Source organism: Adiantum capillus-veneris, chromosome 3 (genome assembly GCF_014529385.1).
Source record: "Adiantum capillus-veneris isolate H3 chromosome 3, ASM1452938v2, whole genome shotgun sequence".
In the NCBI taxonomy this organism is placed as follows: Eukaryota; Viridiplantae; Streptophyta; class Polypodiopsida; order Polypodiales; family Pteridaceae; genus Adiantum; species Adiantum capillus-veneris.
Window position 1 is genome coordinate 77,843,455 of NC_140933.1, and position 13,424 is coordinate 77,856,878.

At 43.1% G+C, this 13,424-nt stretch overlaps 1 protein-coding gene across 2 annotated transcripts in view; it reads right to left on the reverse strand.

Moving 5' to 3' along the window:
• Positions 1 to 6,984: 6,984 nt before the first annotated feature.
• Positions 6,985 to 13,424, reverse strand: part of LOC147461149 (microbial collagenase) — a 50,266-nt gene continuing 43,826 nt past the window's right edge. The window contains exons 2-4 of one of the 2 annotated variants that reach the window (XM_086508774.1): positions 9,195 to 9,439; positions 8,228 to 8,296; positions 6,985 to 7,694 (exon numbers count right to left, since the gene is read on the reverse strand). In XM_086508774.1, coding sequence (XP_086364900.1) covers positions 7,398 to 7,694; positions 8,228 to 8,296; positions 9,195 to 9,439 — 611 coding nt within the window. In that variant the 3' untranslated portion in view covers positions 6,985 to 7,397. Of the gene's footprint in view, positions 7,695 to 8,227; positions 8,297 to 9,194; positions 9,452 to 13,424 lie in introns of both variants that reach the window. The other variant, XM_086508773.1, reaches the window with a different exon arrangement.

The following is a 13,424-nucleotide window of genomic DNA, read 5'->3' on the forward strand; positions in this document are numbered from 1 at the left end:
GATGTTGAGCATGGAGTTTGACTTGCTGGTTGGGTGCCATCCCTACGAGTTTAATCCATCTTAGAACCATAGGATTTTTGGAGCTCTCCTATAACAAGCTTGAAGGATTCAATTTCTCTTTTGTGGTTCAAATTGATGTGTCTAGCAACTACATGTCTGTCCAGCCCCTTCAGCTTGACAATTGAGCATTGTTTCTTTAGTAAGTAAAACTGTGAAAGGGCGTGACTAGTGTGGTGGCATTGGGCACGCTATGAGGGAAGTCGCTCAATGTATGATATAGGGGCCATGGAAAAGGGGGTAATCATGAAGAGATCCCATCAACTGCAATTCGGTCACATCTTTGTATAAGATCACGAAGAGCATTCCCGCCAGCCCACACTGTCCAGTGTTGCCACCACAATGGAATGTGGAGCTTGGAGATGGGACAAAATTGGAAGCATTACTTGCAAAGTAGGAATATAATTAGAGGAAAAATCACGAGCAAAGAGAGAAGTCATGCATGGGGGGGCTAGCGGAGTGAGAGCTACCATGATTATGACAGGAGGAGTTGGCCTACATTCAGCTCGCGAGAGCACTACAATGTTTGCCCTTTGGGGCGTTTGAGTTGGCCACTGAGAGGACAACACTGCGTGTGTGCAACCTATGGAAGACATGAAGCCAAGAGGGATCAAAGGCCCCTAAATCTTGGTGAGCTTTGAGCATGCTGCCTCTTTACCACACCTACTTGCTCCTTGACGTTGGATCCAATACCTCATGCAGTTGCATACCCTGAACCGTCAAGTAGCGATGGTGAATGAAATGGAAGCTTGCGAAATGTGTGTAGAAGAAAAAAAAGCAGAGAGTTTCTCTGCTTGCTTATCCATATTTTTTTTATTCCTTGCCTTGAGGGATAGGTCAATCAATAGCAGTACACAATGCATTAGGGCTCATCATCAACATGAATGGTGGATGTAGTGATGTTCTTTGCACTCTAAAGATCACTGCCAACCCCATGGACACATTAAGTTTTTTCTCTCATCAGCACCACCCTCTCTAGGTGCTAGCCAATCCGGTTTCAAGGAATTCTTCTCTTTGTACGTCAGTTGATGTTGCATGCATGTTGGCTCCCTGCATATTGGAAGGCTTTCCTTACGTAAGATTCAAGCATTGGGTCATAGGTACTTTGTAACAGAGCACTTTAGGAAGCCTACTTAACAACATAGCTCATGCTTTACATGAGATCAGTAATAAGGTTCTCTTGCTGACGTGTCACTTACAACTCAGATTGTACATGAGAGAGCTACCGGGCATGAGATCAATACTAAGCTTCTTTTGCTGGCATGTCTCACTTATAGATCAGATTGTACATGAAAGGTACCAAGCAGGTGTGATGGAGTTGAAGTAGCCCATCAACAGGTTAAGTCTTTTGTTACCCTCAAGGACGACACTAAGGTGTGGGTACCAGATGTGTCTACAATTTCCTCTGATAGCTATCCTTGCTTGATAGTCTTAAGAGAATGAAGCCCCTAACTCCATGGTTTTGTTGTTTCTATGTTGCTACCAAACTAAAAACATGGACAGGGCTGAAGCGGTTGTGTGCTACTATGTGAGTTTCTAAATGGAGATATGTGCCTTTCTGAATGGAGATATCTACTTGACAAAGATGGCTTCCTCTAAAGTTCAATTGGCGATCATTGAGAACAGCTTGGGGCTCTGGTTGATGTAGATGCACCATATTGCCTCTGTCTAAGAGTTGTTGTTTAACAAGATTGTAAGGGGTGAAAGGTGGAGACGCGTAAAGGTAGAGACGCGTGTTCACTCTCCTCCACCACAAGATCTGCACGCGGGCCTACCATTGCCACCCTCCGCCAGTACACTCATTGACATACACTCAACTTTAATTATTATCTCAACCTTTAAGAGGTTCCACACTAGTAGTGTGGTATTGTTGTGTTTATCAAAGAAGCGTCAACATTTCAAAGGTTCGATTGAGCAAGGAAAACGCTAAAGAGAACTAAGAAAAAAACGCTATTTTAAAAAAAAAAAAGGAGCAGAGACACACCTATTTATATGGACACAAAATCTCTTTTGACTTTCCATTTTCATTTGTCTTTTGACTTACCACCTTCATTCCTCTTTTAATTTTCCACCTTCATCTATCTTTTCAGTTCCTAAACTCACCCTTCACTTATGCACTTAATATGTTTTGAAAGATTATTTTTTTCTGAGATTGGGGAGACCTAATTGGCTCTGGTCAAGTTTTATTTCGTGGAAATCTCCACTCGTTCCCTTGCTCTAAAGTTTCTCCAAAATGCATATTGAGTGTTCGAACACAGGTACGCAAATGATTGGCTCAATTGCACCTCACAAAACCACTCAAGCTGGCATCGTACGTTGCTAGAAGCTCCCTGCAAAAAAAAAACAAGTGAAAGTAATGTAAGGATAGTTTCTTAGCATGCCGATAACTTAGAAAACCCTTAAGCACGACAAGAAGTGGTACATTGTAACCGAGATCAAGTGGTGAGGTTCTTCAACCTTTTCCATTTCCCAAAAGCTTGTTGATGTAAACAGTGTTGATAGAGAATATAAGAAAGCACATCAGAAAAAGGTAGTGTACCGTTTTGCTTTTGAATAGCTGAATATCAATGGGCATAATTGCTTTTGTCTCTCTTGCTTCTTTGATCTCTTCCCTTCCCATGTTCTCTATCTTCAACCTTTGATTGAGCTCCTCCTTTACTAGAATACAATAAAGATGTGCTGTGCCAACTACTAGTAATGGATGTGGTAGAATATAAAATTAGGAGCACAAGATACTCAATAAATTTTATCGGTTTAATAATTTTTTCGCTTGCAATGCTCTAAAAAAGGCATTTCACCTAGTGTGAGAAAATAAAAGGGCTAGAACCCAACCCTTACTTCTTCTTTTTTTTCCGACACACCAGAGGGCCCACAGGGGGAGGTGCTTATCCCTTCCAAATATTAGCCATGTTACATGGTCGGGCAAGGGCCGCGTACCATCGGGCAAGAGCCACGCGTAGGCATCACCATGGCCACCTAATTGATGCACCACATGCTGGGAACGACGGAGAGAACTCGTAGCAACCAGCTAGGAACCTCCTCCTCGGGTGACCCACCCCAAGAGGAGGATGCACTCGAGTGTCCCAAGGGCTAGAACCCAACCCTTAGTTTTTACGCATCAAATGAAGGTTTCTCTTGGAAAGCTTTTGCATGCTTCCTTTCCCACCACCTTCACGGTGAAAGTCTAACTTTTCACAACAAGCCTTAGAAAACGAGGACCATGAGACGTGAGCATTGAATATTCATTATGGAATATTAGGCATGAGTCTTTAGCCTTGGGGTCCAAGACTTGAAGCCAAGCTTATAATGTCTTTGTAGGACTGATCGTGGCTTTAGGCCTTATGTTTCAAAGGTATTGAGCATACATTGGTGGAGGGAAAGGTCTTTTAGTGACCTTTCCTAGTAACAACTACAAGCGCCAGGTGATCAGCGGGGAGCTTGGAGGGAGCAATTTTTAATGGAGAAAAGTGTCAAAGTTGACGACGCGGAAGCGTAGAGACCAAGGAGAGAGAGAGAGAGAGAGAGAGAGAGAGAGAGAGAGACTCCTGAACCAATCAATCTTGGCAATGAATAATTGATGTGTAATACAATGGGGACTGAGGGTTGCTTATATAGCAATCTCAGTAAATTGCCCTACCCAAACTTAGACAAATAAGTAAAATAAATACCTAAAAGCAAAACTAAATAATGGGTAACTGATGTGTAATACAATGGGGACTGGGGGTTGCTTATACAGCAACCTCGGTAAATTACGCTACCCAGACTTAAGACAAATAAGTAAAATAAATACCTAAAAGCCAAACTAAATAATGGGTAACTGATGTGTAATACAATGGGGACTGAGGGTTGCTTATACAGCAACCTCAGTAAATTGCCATACCCAAACTTAGACAAATAAGTAAAATAAATACCTAAAAGCCAAACTAAATAATGGGATCACATTGAGCAGTTCACTTGAGACGCTAGAACTCTAACACCCTCTCTGCACCTCATAATGGACATAAATATTGAGACAAAGTCGATGAAGAGGCTACCATGGACACTCCAGCAACAGTGCACTCCACTGGATACACCTCGAATTTGCTTCCGTCATTTTATCCTTAGAAGAATGCCATCTTGAGATCGGTTGCCTTTTAGAAAATTGAATTGTAGACCAAACTACATCCAAGAATCCCCATTCGTGAACTATGACCACATCACGTTCGAAAATACTTTCCAGATAATGAACTTTGAAACACATCATGCCTATAATCCGACCAACAACAATGGATTGGTACACTCATCCATAGTGTTTTAGATACGTTGATTGATTCCCTGCCAGATGCATGTGCCTTGAACTCCAACACACGGGTTCAAACACCGATAACTTGAACTCCAACACAAGGGTCCAAATTAATTATATTATATAGAGCATTGTTTACCCCTCTCTCCCACTCACAAGTCTCTCTCTGGCTAATGCTAGTGGCAACAACTTCCATTTGACTACAAATCTAACGTCGAGGCCAAGGTGGCCACCACCACGTGTGCCATGCCGATCTCCTATGTAAAATCTTTATTACAGTAATCTCTGTCCAACTAGCCTTTGTCTTTGTCTATGTGTGAGTTCCTGCTTTTGCCTTTGGCTTCAAACTCCCGAGCCAAACAAAGCATTGTGTCACATTTATAATAGTGGTCGTCGGACCTCGTGGACATCGAGGTAGCTAGTTGAGTACTGGTACTGTCATCCTTGTTAAGCTTGCCTTTGCCATTGTTCTCTAGCGAACTTGTCCATTTGCTTTTGGCTTCACAATCTCGAGCCAAACAATTTGCCGGTTTCCTTGAGAACTGTTGTCGAGCATAATCCGCTAACTGGATGGTGGACGATCTGTTGTCCATAGCCAATAGTTGGGATTGTTCTTGGTTTGTACTCGAGGCCACTCGTTGCATTAAACAATCTTCTTGCCAAGCCAAAGACTTGCTTAGAGTCCGGCGTGACCGTCTCAAGTCACTCAGCATAAAACTGCCCAGAGCCATCTCCTAGGCGTTTCAAGATGCACACAAAAGCTGGCAATCAATTCCATATAGCGTTTCAAAACGCTGTGAAAAACTGTAGCTTAGAAGTTGGATTTTTCTAGCATATCAAAACGCTATCAGAAAAGTGTCATCAGAGCCTTCAATTGATCGGCATCTCAAAATGTTGTTTCGCAAGGCCGTTGGGGAAGCACTGGCCTAGGAGCCTCTACGATGGCGTTTCAAAATGATGCCTTGTGAGGTGCCACTGTGACAAGGGAGCCGATAACACTACGAGTCAAAACGCCACAAAAAAACGTTGCCTTTTGAGATGCACCCAAAAACACTTGCATTTTTAACTCAATTCCACGCCGACTAGGTTCTCCTCGGCGACTGCTCCTTCTCAACAAAACACCTTGCTCCACCAAGACTCTAATACCATGTTAAAGTCAACGATGCGGAAGCGTAGAGACCAAGGGGAGAAAGAACGAGAGAGAGAGAGAGAGTCTCCTAAACCAACCAACCTTGGCAATGAATAGCTGATGTGTAATACAATGGGAGCTGAGGGTTGCTAATAGCAACCTCAGTAAATTGCCCTATCCAAACTTTGACAAATAAGTAAAATAAACACTTTAAAGACAAACTAAATAAGGGGATCACATTGGGCAGTGCACTTGAGATGCCAAAACTCAAAAGGTCATTTAGGGAAAAATCACTAAATGACCTTTCTCGGCTGACAAGGTCCAAGGGAAGGGGCCAAAGATTGGTCTCTGAGTCTTCAACAGGGCACACCTCTTGTGCAACACAAGTACATTGCTTTTTAGCAATGGGTGCTGACTAGCAACTTAAGCAAGATATTATGAGATTTAATGGCAAGTAAATGGAAGGCTCAGATTCTCTACCCCCTGACCCTGGACTTAGCGGGTTGACCATAGATGATTGCAGGATTTGCAATTTAGTATTACAATCTATTTGCAACAAGTACTGTAGGGCTTGAGAGTTAACCATTGTTGCCTTCTAGCATAGTCTCTCATGTATGAATCAAGATAAAACAAGTCGAACCTAAAGAAATTCACCTGATGTGCCAAAACAGAGCGGTTGGATCCTCCTTCAACTTTTCTATTTTTACACACTGTGGCTGAAACTCTTGGGTTTTGCCTTGGATTTCCCATTTACAAAGCACTAAGCATCCTTCATGCTACAAGGTTACAATGTTACTTGTCGAGGGTATCAAGGCATATGTTTATCATCAAGCCCAAAGGCTAGAATGATACTTATAAGTATGAAGGCAAGAAAACATGGCTTTGTGGTTAAAGCTTCATGGCTTGCTTCTGAACATTATGACCCCAACTTGTACAAGAAGCTTTATATTGCAAGCAGCAAATTAGTTCTCTACAGTTTTATACCATGGAGAGGACCAAACAAATTAAAAGCAAAGAAAATACGGAAAGAAGTGTAGAAATAAGGATCCTTCAAAACAAAGGGCACTCCCAAGAGAACTACAATTAGGTTGACCACCAAGGAGAGTAGAGAGAAGCAAGATAAGGTCACAAAGATAGAAAGCATAAAAAAGGATGGCAAAGAAGACAAAAGACTCCAAGATCTTAAAACTCAACATGCCAGCTTTGAAGAAGAGGTAATTCTTTTTTGTCTTTTTTCTTTTTTGCAATCTGATGCTTCACACCAGCTAGTTTTAGGAGATCTCACCCACACCCACGTCGCAAGGTTGAACCGTAGCGAATGCGCACAAAACCCCTCACTTTTACAGCTAGGTTAACTCCCCTTTACAAGAAGAGGTGACTCTTATATAGAATCCAATGCTTGAGCAAGGCTAGAAGGGGAATACACATAACCATATTGATAAAGAAAGACACATAACCATGTTGATAATGATTCTTTCATTGGCATGCATAAGCACATGCACTCAAACAAGTCCGGTAGGATGCGACTATTTCATATTTCATATGCTTGCCTGTCACAAAGAACAAGGAGATAGCCATGTTTCTAGCAAAGTGATCTTAACATCCAGTGGTGTTAATTAAGATCGGATGTAATGCCAGATATAGTGGTACATTTCAAGCACCTTTCTATTGCTTGGGAAGTGGTAGACCCTTTAAAGATAACTTAACGAAGCTGGGCAACACAATAAAGGAAGCTGCAGGGCCATGATCTCACTATCAAGCTCCATGACTAGGCATCCCCTTGATAAGCTTCGACCCATCAACCATTACAACATCATTCAATCTCCCCATCAGGAAGAGAATTTTCACTTGTTTGGGTTTTAATCATAATTACATATGATACAACAGATGTGAACAGATAAAAACTGCACCATTTTGGAGCACGACGGCTTATGAGACGACTCGTTTACACCTGCACCAGAATGCCAATCCCCCACCACGCCCCCTTGCAACAATAATCTCTTCATCTGCATAATGCCACACGAAGAAAGGGTCCTCCTTGTTAGTGGGTGAGCGTCCCTTATCCTCCTTTTTCTCAATGTTGAACTTGAATGGACCAAGAGCGCCAAGCTTTATGCTAATTGTATCAAACAAGAATGCTAAGATCCTATTGTTCCAGCTCAATCTCCCACTGAATGTGAGGAACCCAAGAGGTCCGAGATACACTCCATTCTGAATTGTCATGTTCTGCCAGGTAAAATCGGGTGTGATTAGTAAATGGTGATGCATGTGTGTGTGTGTGTGTGTGTGTGTGTGTGTGAGAGAGAGAGAGAGAGAGAGAGAGATTTTTTGTAGTTGTAGGACAATCCCAAGAGACCTCAAAGATCTATCCAACGAGTTTTGAACTCAAGACCTGCTACTCCAACGGGAACTTGGATAACCAATCTACTACACTTGGTGATAAGAAGGTTATTCCAGTCTCCTCTTCTTATTCACTCACACACACACACACACACACACACACACACACACACACACATGAGAAGAGAGATTTTACCATTGTCGGACAATCCCAAGAGACCTTAAAGATCTATCCGACAAGTTTTGACCTCAAGACCTGATACTCCAAAGGAGACCAATCTACCAACTCTTGGGAGTGAGTGAGAGAGAGTGTGTATGGGTATGTGTTTTTTTTCTTTTTGATATGTGTGAGAGGGGGAAAGAAGAAGGGGGGGGGGGGGGGGGGGGGGGGGGGGGGGGTGTTTAAGTTTGCAGCTTACCGTTGCATCAAATGTTTGAACTGCAGTAATAGGAAAATAAGAACCCTTTCCTGATCCTCCTCCGAGAGACTGGGCAAGGCAAACACACACAAGCGTTTCACATATCAGAGATATATCTTTTACAGACACTTGAGCTGTTAACACTGAACAGATTAAAACACACCACACAAGGCACGCGCACAACACCAAACACGGAACACATGAAATTCTACACGGCAAGTATCTACATCAAGTCACGCGATATGCAAACACTCAATGCACGGTATGGCATTATAATTCTACAAAGCATTTCACCTTCAATGGAAATGTCTTCTATTAGTATATGTAGACATCAGATATGGGTGCCCCTGCCATTGACCACTAGGTGTAGAGTTCAGAGATGCTAATTCCTGAGGAAAGATACTGACCCTGCCGTGCTTTAAGCACGGGAGAGCTGTTAAACAAGCTTGTTTGTTTCCTATGCTCTTCATTGCTAATATCGCTTTTGTGGAATTCCTTTTAAGCTTCTATATTAGAGACAAGTGCAGCTTGCAACATGTCATAGCACATAAGCGCTCTTGTACTCTGAACTCTGGTTCTCCCACTCCCTCTCCATCTCATTAAAAAGCATGACGACGATAAATCGAGCAGCAGCCCAATTTCACCTAGAAGTTGCATGCAAGCTATAAACTCATGCCGGTCATCCCAAGACAATATAGACATTGGCTCCTTCATATGTAGCATTGACTAAACACGGTGACATCTTTATGACATCGTCATTGCTCAATACTTGGTTTAAAACTCAAGTCGTCCCCCAAAAAGAAGAAACACACATTCATACGCAGACCTTTGTATGGCATTTCATTCATGGATCTATAAATGCAGTCTAAACTCAGCCATAATTAACCCTAGAATCGACACAAAAAACAATGTACTAGTTTGAAAACGTTTGGAAACCTCTTTTCACTCTTCACACGATATTGCTCACCTGGTCTTTGTTAGCAGTGAAAACGAGCATCCAGGTACGAGGGCCTGGTGCTTCCGGGCCCCCTCCAATTGTGGCCAAGAAAGATGACGGGTCAAGCTTAGCTTTTTCTAGAGTGCAAAGAGACACGATCACCTCTTCACCAGGTACTTTTTTTGTTTTTGCTGCTCTTTTCAGCAGTGCAATGCTCTCATTAACATCTGAAGTCTTTCCAGATTGAAGGCCCGCCGGCCCTGACTCATCTGTTGCTGCAGGTGCAGCTAATGTGATAAGAGTGTGAGTTGATCAAGCCATTAAGCAAAACCCAGAACAGCATTCAAAGTATAATAACAAAACCCAATTCGTCCCATAGAATGTCAAAAACAAGGAAATATGAAACTAAACAACCAAAAAAGTGCATATTCTAAAGCTTTCAAAAGCACATTCCAAGAAATCAAGATACGGAACTCTAAAATGACAACAGGTTTACTAATTAGCATTAGTAGAAAAAATTTATATAATCATCATCATATGAAATGCATGCTGCATACACTTGGGAAAGCCCATATCAAAAACAAATTCTTAACATACTCCTCCAACAAAATCACCTGGAAAAATAATAGTAGTTCATCAAGACAAATAAGTATACCAATTTGGCAACAAGGCCAAAGAGAATCAGATATAAAATGTTGGCGCCCACAAGGAAAATCCCTTAAAACCCGGGATTTCCGTACCATCCCTATTAGGGCGCTTAAACACGTCCTTTTAAGTTGGTATGCCACACCAATCTCATTTTGTGACAGACCATCTCCCTCCCTCCCCCTAGCACCCCCATTCAGTCTTAAAGAGAGCATCTGTTGCGATCATTCGGCCCCTTATCTGTGGAAATTTCTACATCACATTGAGTGCAAGATGCACTGGGTTTCACCATCTCAGATCTCTGTTTTTGCAACCAGCAGTCAACCCTTCGAATTCTCTCACATCAGGTGTACTGATCAGTCTCAAACCTACCCCGTGGAGGCCATCCACAACCCATATCAAGCCGAATTCTTGGTGCATCAAACCAACCCGAGAGGTGCTTCATCTTGAAGAGTTACCCCAGCTACACCACCCTTACGGTCGACTACAATCTTGCATTGAGGTATTGCATATGTGTACGTTCCATTTAAGCAATGTAAAGCAAATACCACATCGGTATCGGTGTGGGGGGGCCTTGGAGGGTTGGTTGGGACCCATTGGCGCGTCATCTCTCTGTAAATCAATAGATTATCCAAGTACATTCTTCCTTCAGGAGGCGCAAGCACGGATCTAGGAGTAGTTCATATTATGCTATATATTGATGATATTGTCTTCGTATATGTTACGGACACTCCAAGTGAGAAATCAATAGCAACACAAGCACAAAAGCTGCAAATAACTGAACTTGAATAGAGAGAGAAATGAAAATGAAATGAAATGTTATATTAACGTCTTCAAAGGGCCAAAATGACCTATGAGACCAATCTGTTACAAAATGGTGAATCTAATACCATGTCTGGGTACAAAAGAGCTAGATACTACTACTAGAATCCATCCTCATCTGCACTCTGGATATCGAGAGAGTATGGCTCGAATCTTTTGTTGTAGTCTCCATCGATGCTGTGTAGCCCCTCTCCTCAGTCGTGGCCGTCTGGATCTCCGTAGCTCCAGTGCTCGGTCGATGAGAGTCCCCGTAGTGGTCGAATGAGTGTGGGCCGAGCTCTGCAATGATGACTGCTCCTCTGGCTGTCCCATATCTAGTGAAAATAAATCTGTAATCTGTCTCTGGGACTGTCTCTCTCTCTCTCTCCCCAGTACAGTGTCTCTATATCTGTGTAACTCAAGTAGATATAGCCCAAGACATCTCTCATCCTCATAACTCATGACCCTAGAGAAATGACCGAAACCCTCTTTGAAAAAGCAGTGGAAACGGCCCCGTATCTCATAGTACACTGTGCAATGACATATGTAATGTAGCTCTATCTCTGGCTCTAACTGGCATAAGCGGCATATCCTACTGTCTGCTGGTATCCCTCTAAATCTACCAGTCTCAATGTCCAGCTGATGCGAGGATGTGCGTATCTAACCAATGTACACCACAAAACATGAGACATATGTGTGTCCATGTAGCTGGGTCGAATCACAAACCCATCTCCTGTGAGGTGGAGAAGATGCTCTCTATAGAAAGCCGTCTTCATGGCCAACTCCTGTGGTGGCTCTATCCATGTCCTCCTGGTATCCAGCTGGATCAGGTCCTGAAAAATGAGTCTAGTAATCTCCACCCGTGTAAGAGACATCGAGGGTGCCTGAAGAGAGTACAAGAAAGGGGGCAGACTGTCCATGGTGAAACCATGCGTCTGAAACCATGATGTCATCTGTGCATACCAACATGAAGTGTCCCCCTGAAGAGCTAACTGTCTGGAAGACTCAAGGGTCAGTCTAGCATATATGTCTCTAGTAGTATCCCACAAGCTGTACACAAAGGAGACTCATGTCATAAGCACCTCAATCTCCATAGGAGGGGCAGCTAGCTCTGCTCAAATGATAGCGTCGGGTACAGAGGCCTTGGCTCTGATCAATCGAGAGATCATAGATACCAAGGGCCTCTCCATACGTCTCCAACCATCCCGGCCTACAGAAGGTCCCCATGTCTGCACCCCATACAACATAGCTGAGGCTACTAAGGTATCAAAGAGCCATAACTTTGTCCGAGGTTCCTAGAACTGAACCTGCGAACACATCCTCTCCAAGCCTCCCAAGGCCGCAAAAGCTCTAGTCCGTCTAGTCTTTGCTGCTCTCCCCAAAGAAAACTTCGGCCCAGTGAAGACAACCCCAAGGTAAGTGTATGCATCTGTATACTCTACAATCTCTTGACTATATGTGAAAGTCGTTGTTGATCTCTTGATCCACTGTGGTGTGGTGTTAAACACCATAACCTTGGTTTTACCAAGGTTTACAGACAATCCACTATCCTCTGCAAATTTGTGTAATGCATCCAAGTGTCGTTGCATACCCTCGGGCCTCTGGTGAGTCAAAGATGAACACAATATCATCAGCATATAGCAACAATGGGATACACGTCCCTGCCAGCTGGGCACCTCTATCACACTCTCTGTCAATGTGATCAGACACCTCATCAACATACATACCAAATAGAGTAGGAGACAATGGACAACCCTGTTTCACCCCAATGGTGCAGTGAACTAAATCAGATATCCCCTCCGGAATGCGTACATGTCCCATCATTGATCTGCATAGAGCCATAATCCCCCAAATCAACACTATGGGCACCCCCATCTCCTACAGTCTGCGCATCAATTGAGCTCTCAGTACCATGTCAAATGCTTTGTGGAAATCCACAACAAGGTGGAAAGGTACGGAGTGTACGGTACGTAATCAGTACGTAAGGTACGTACTTCTGTACGGATCGGCCTTTAAGGTACGTGACCAGTACGTAACATTTGTAACAACAAAAAGAATAGTAACTTTAGCCTTTTTCAGCCTATACATACTAGGAACTACATAGAGTCTAGACATAGATACTACTTCAAACATCCATTAGATACTGCTTCAATCTGGTTCCTAAAAACAATCTCAACGGCTACGTAACGCACAACAACGTTTTCTTCATCAAGTAGCCATCCCGAATGGAATATCCCGCTACTACCTCCCCATTCTATATTCGATTGAATACGTCTAAAATCTAGATACTAATGGGAAGATGTCCCTAAAAAAACAAAAAACAAAGAAAACAAAAAAACAAAAAAAAAATTGGGGGGGGGGGGGGGGGGGGGGGGAAACGTACACTACCTATCCGTACATACGGAACCATACTGTACGGCTGTACCGTACTGTACGGATCCGTACGTACGTACGGATGCAACCTTGATCCACAAAGCTACAATAAATCCGTCTCCCATGTGACCTTCCCTCCTAAATGATGCTCCGAGTGTCAGAATATGATCAAGAGTGGAGAAACCCCTCCTAAAACCGGCCTAGCCCTTTGCTAGTACACCCTCACCTTCTGCCCAATTACTCAACTGTTGGTCAAGAATGGATGCATACAATCGTGCCAATGTGTGCCCAAACATAATAGTGCGGTAATTCCAAGGCTCTGTAGGATCACCTGCTTTGAAGATAGGCACAATAGTAGACAACCTCCGAATCTCTGATAACCCCTCACACATGGCACGATTGAACAACACTGCAAGAACCTCTACCAGCATATCTCTAGCA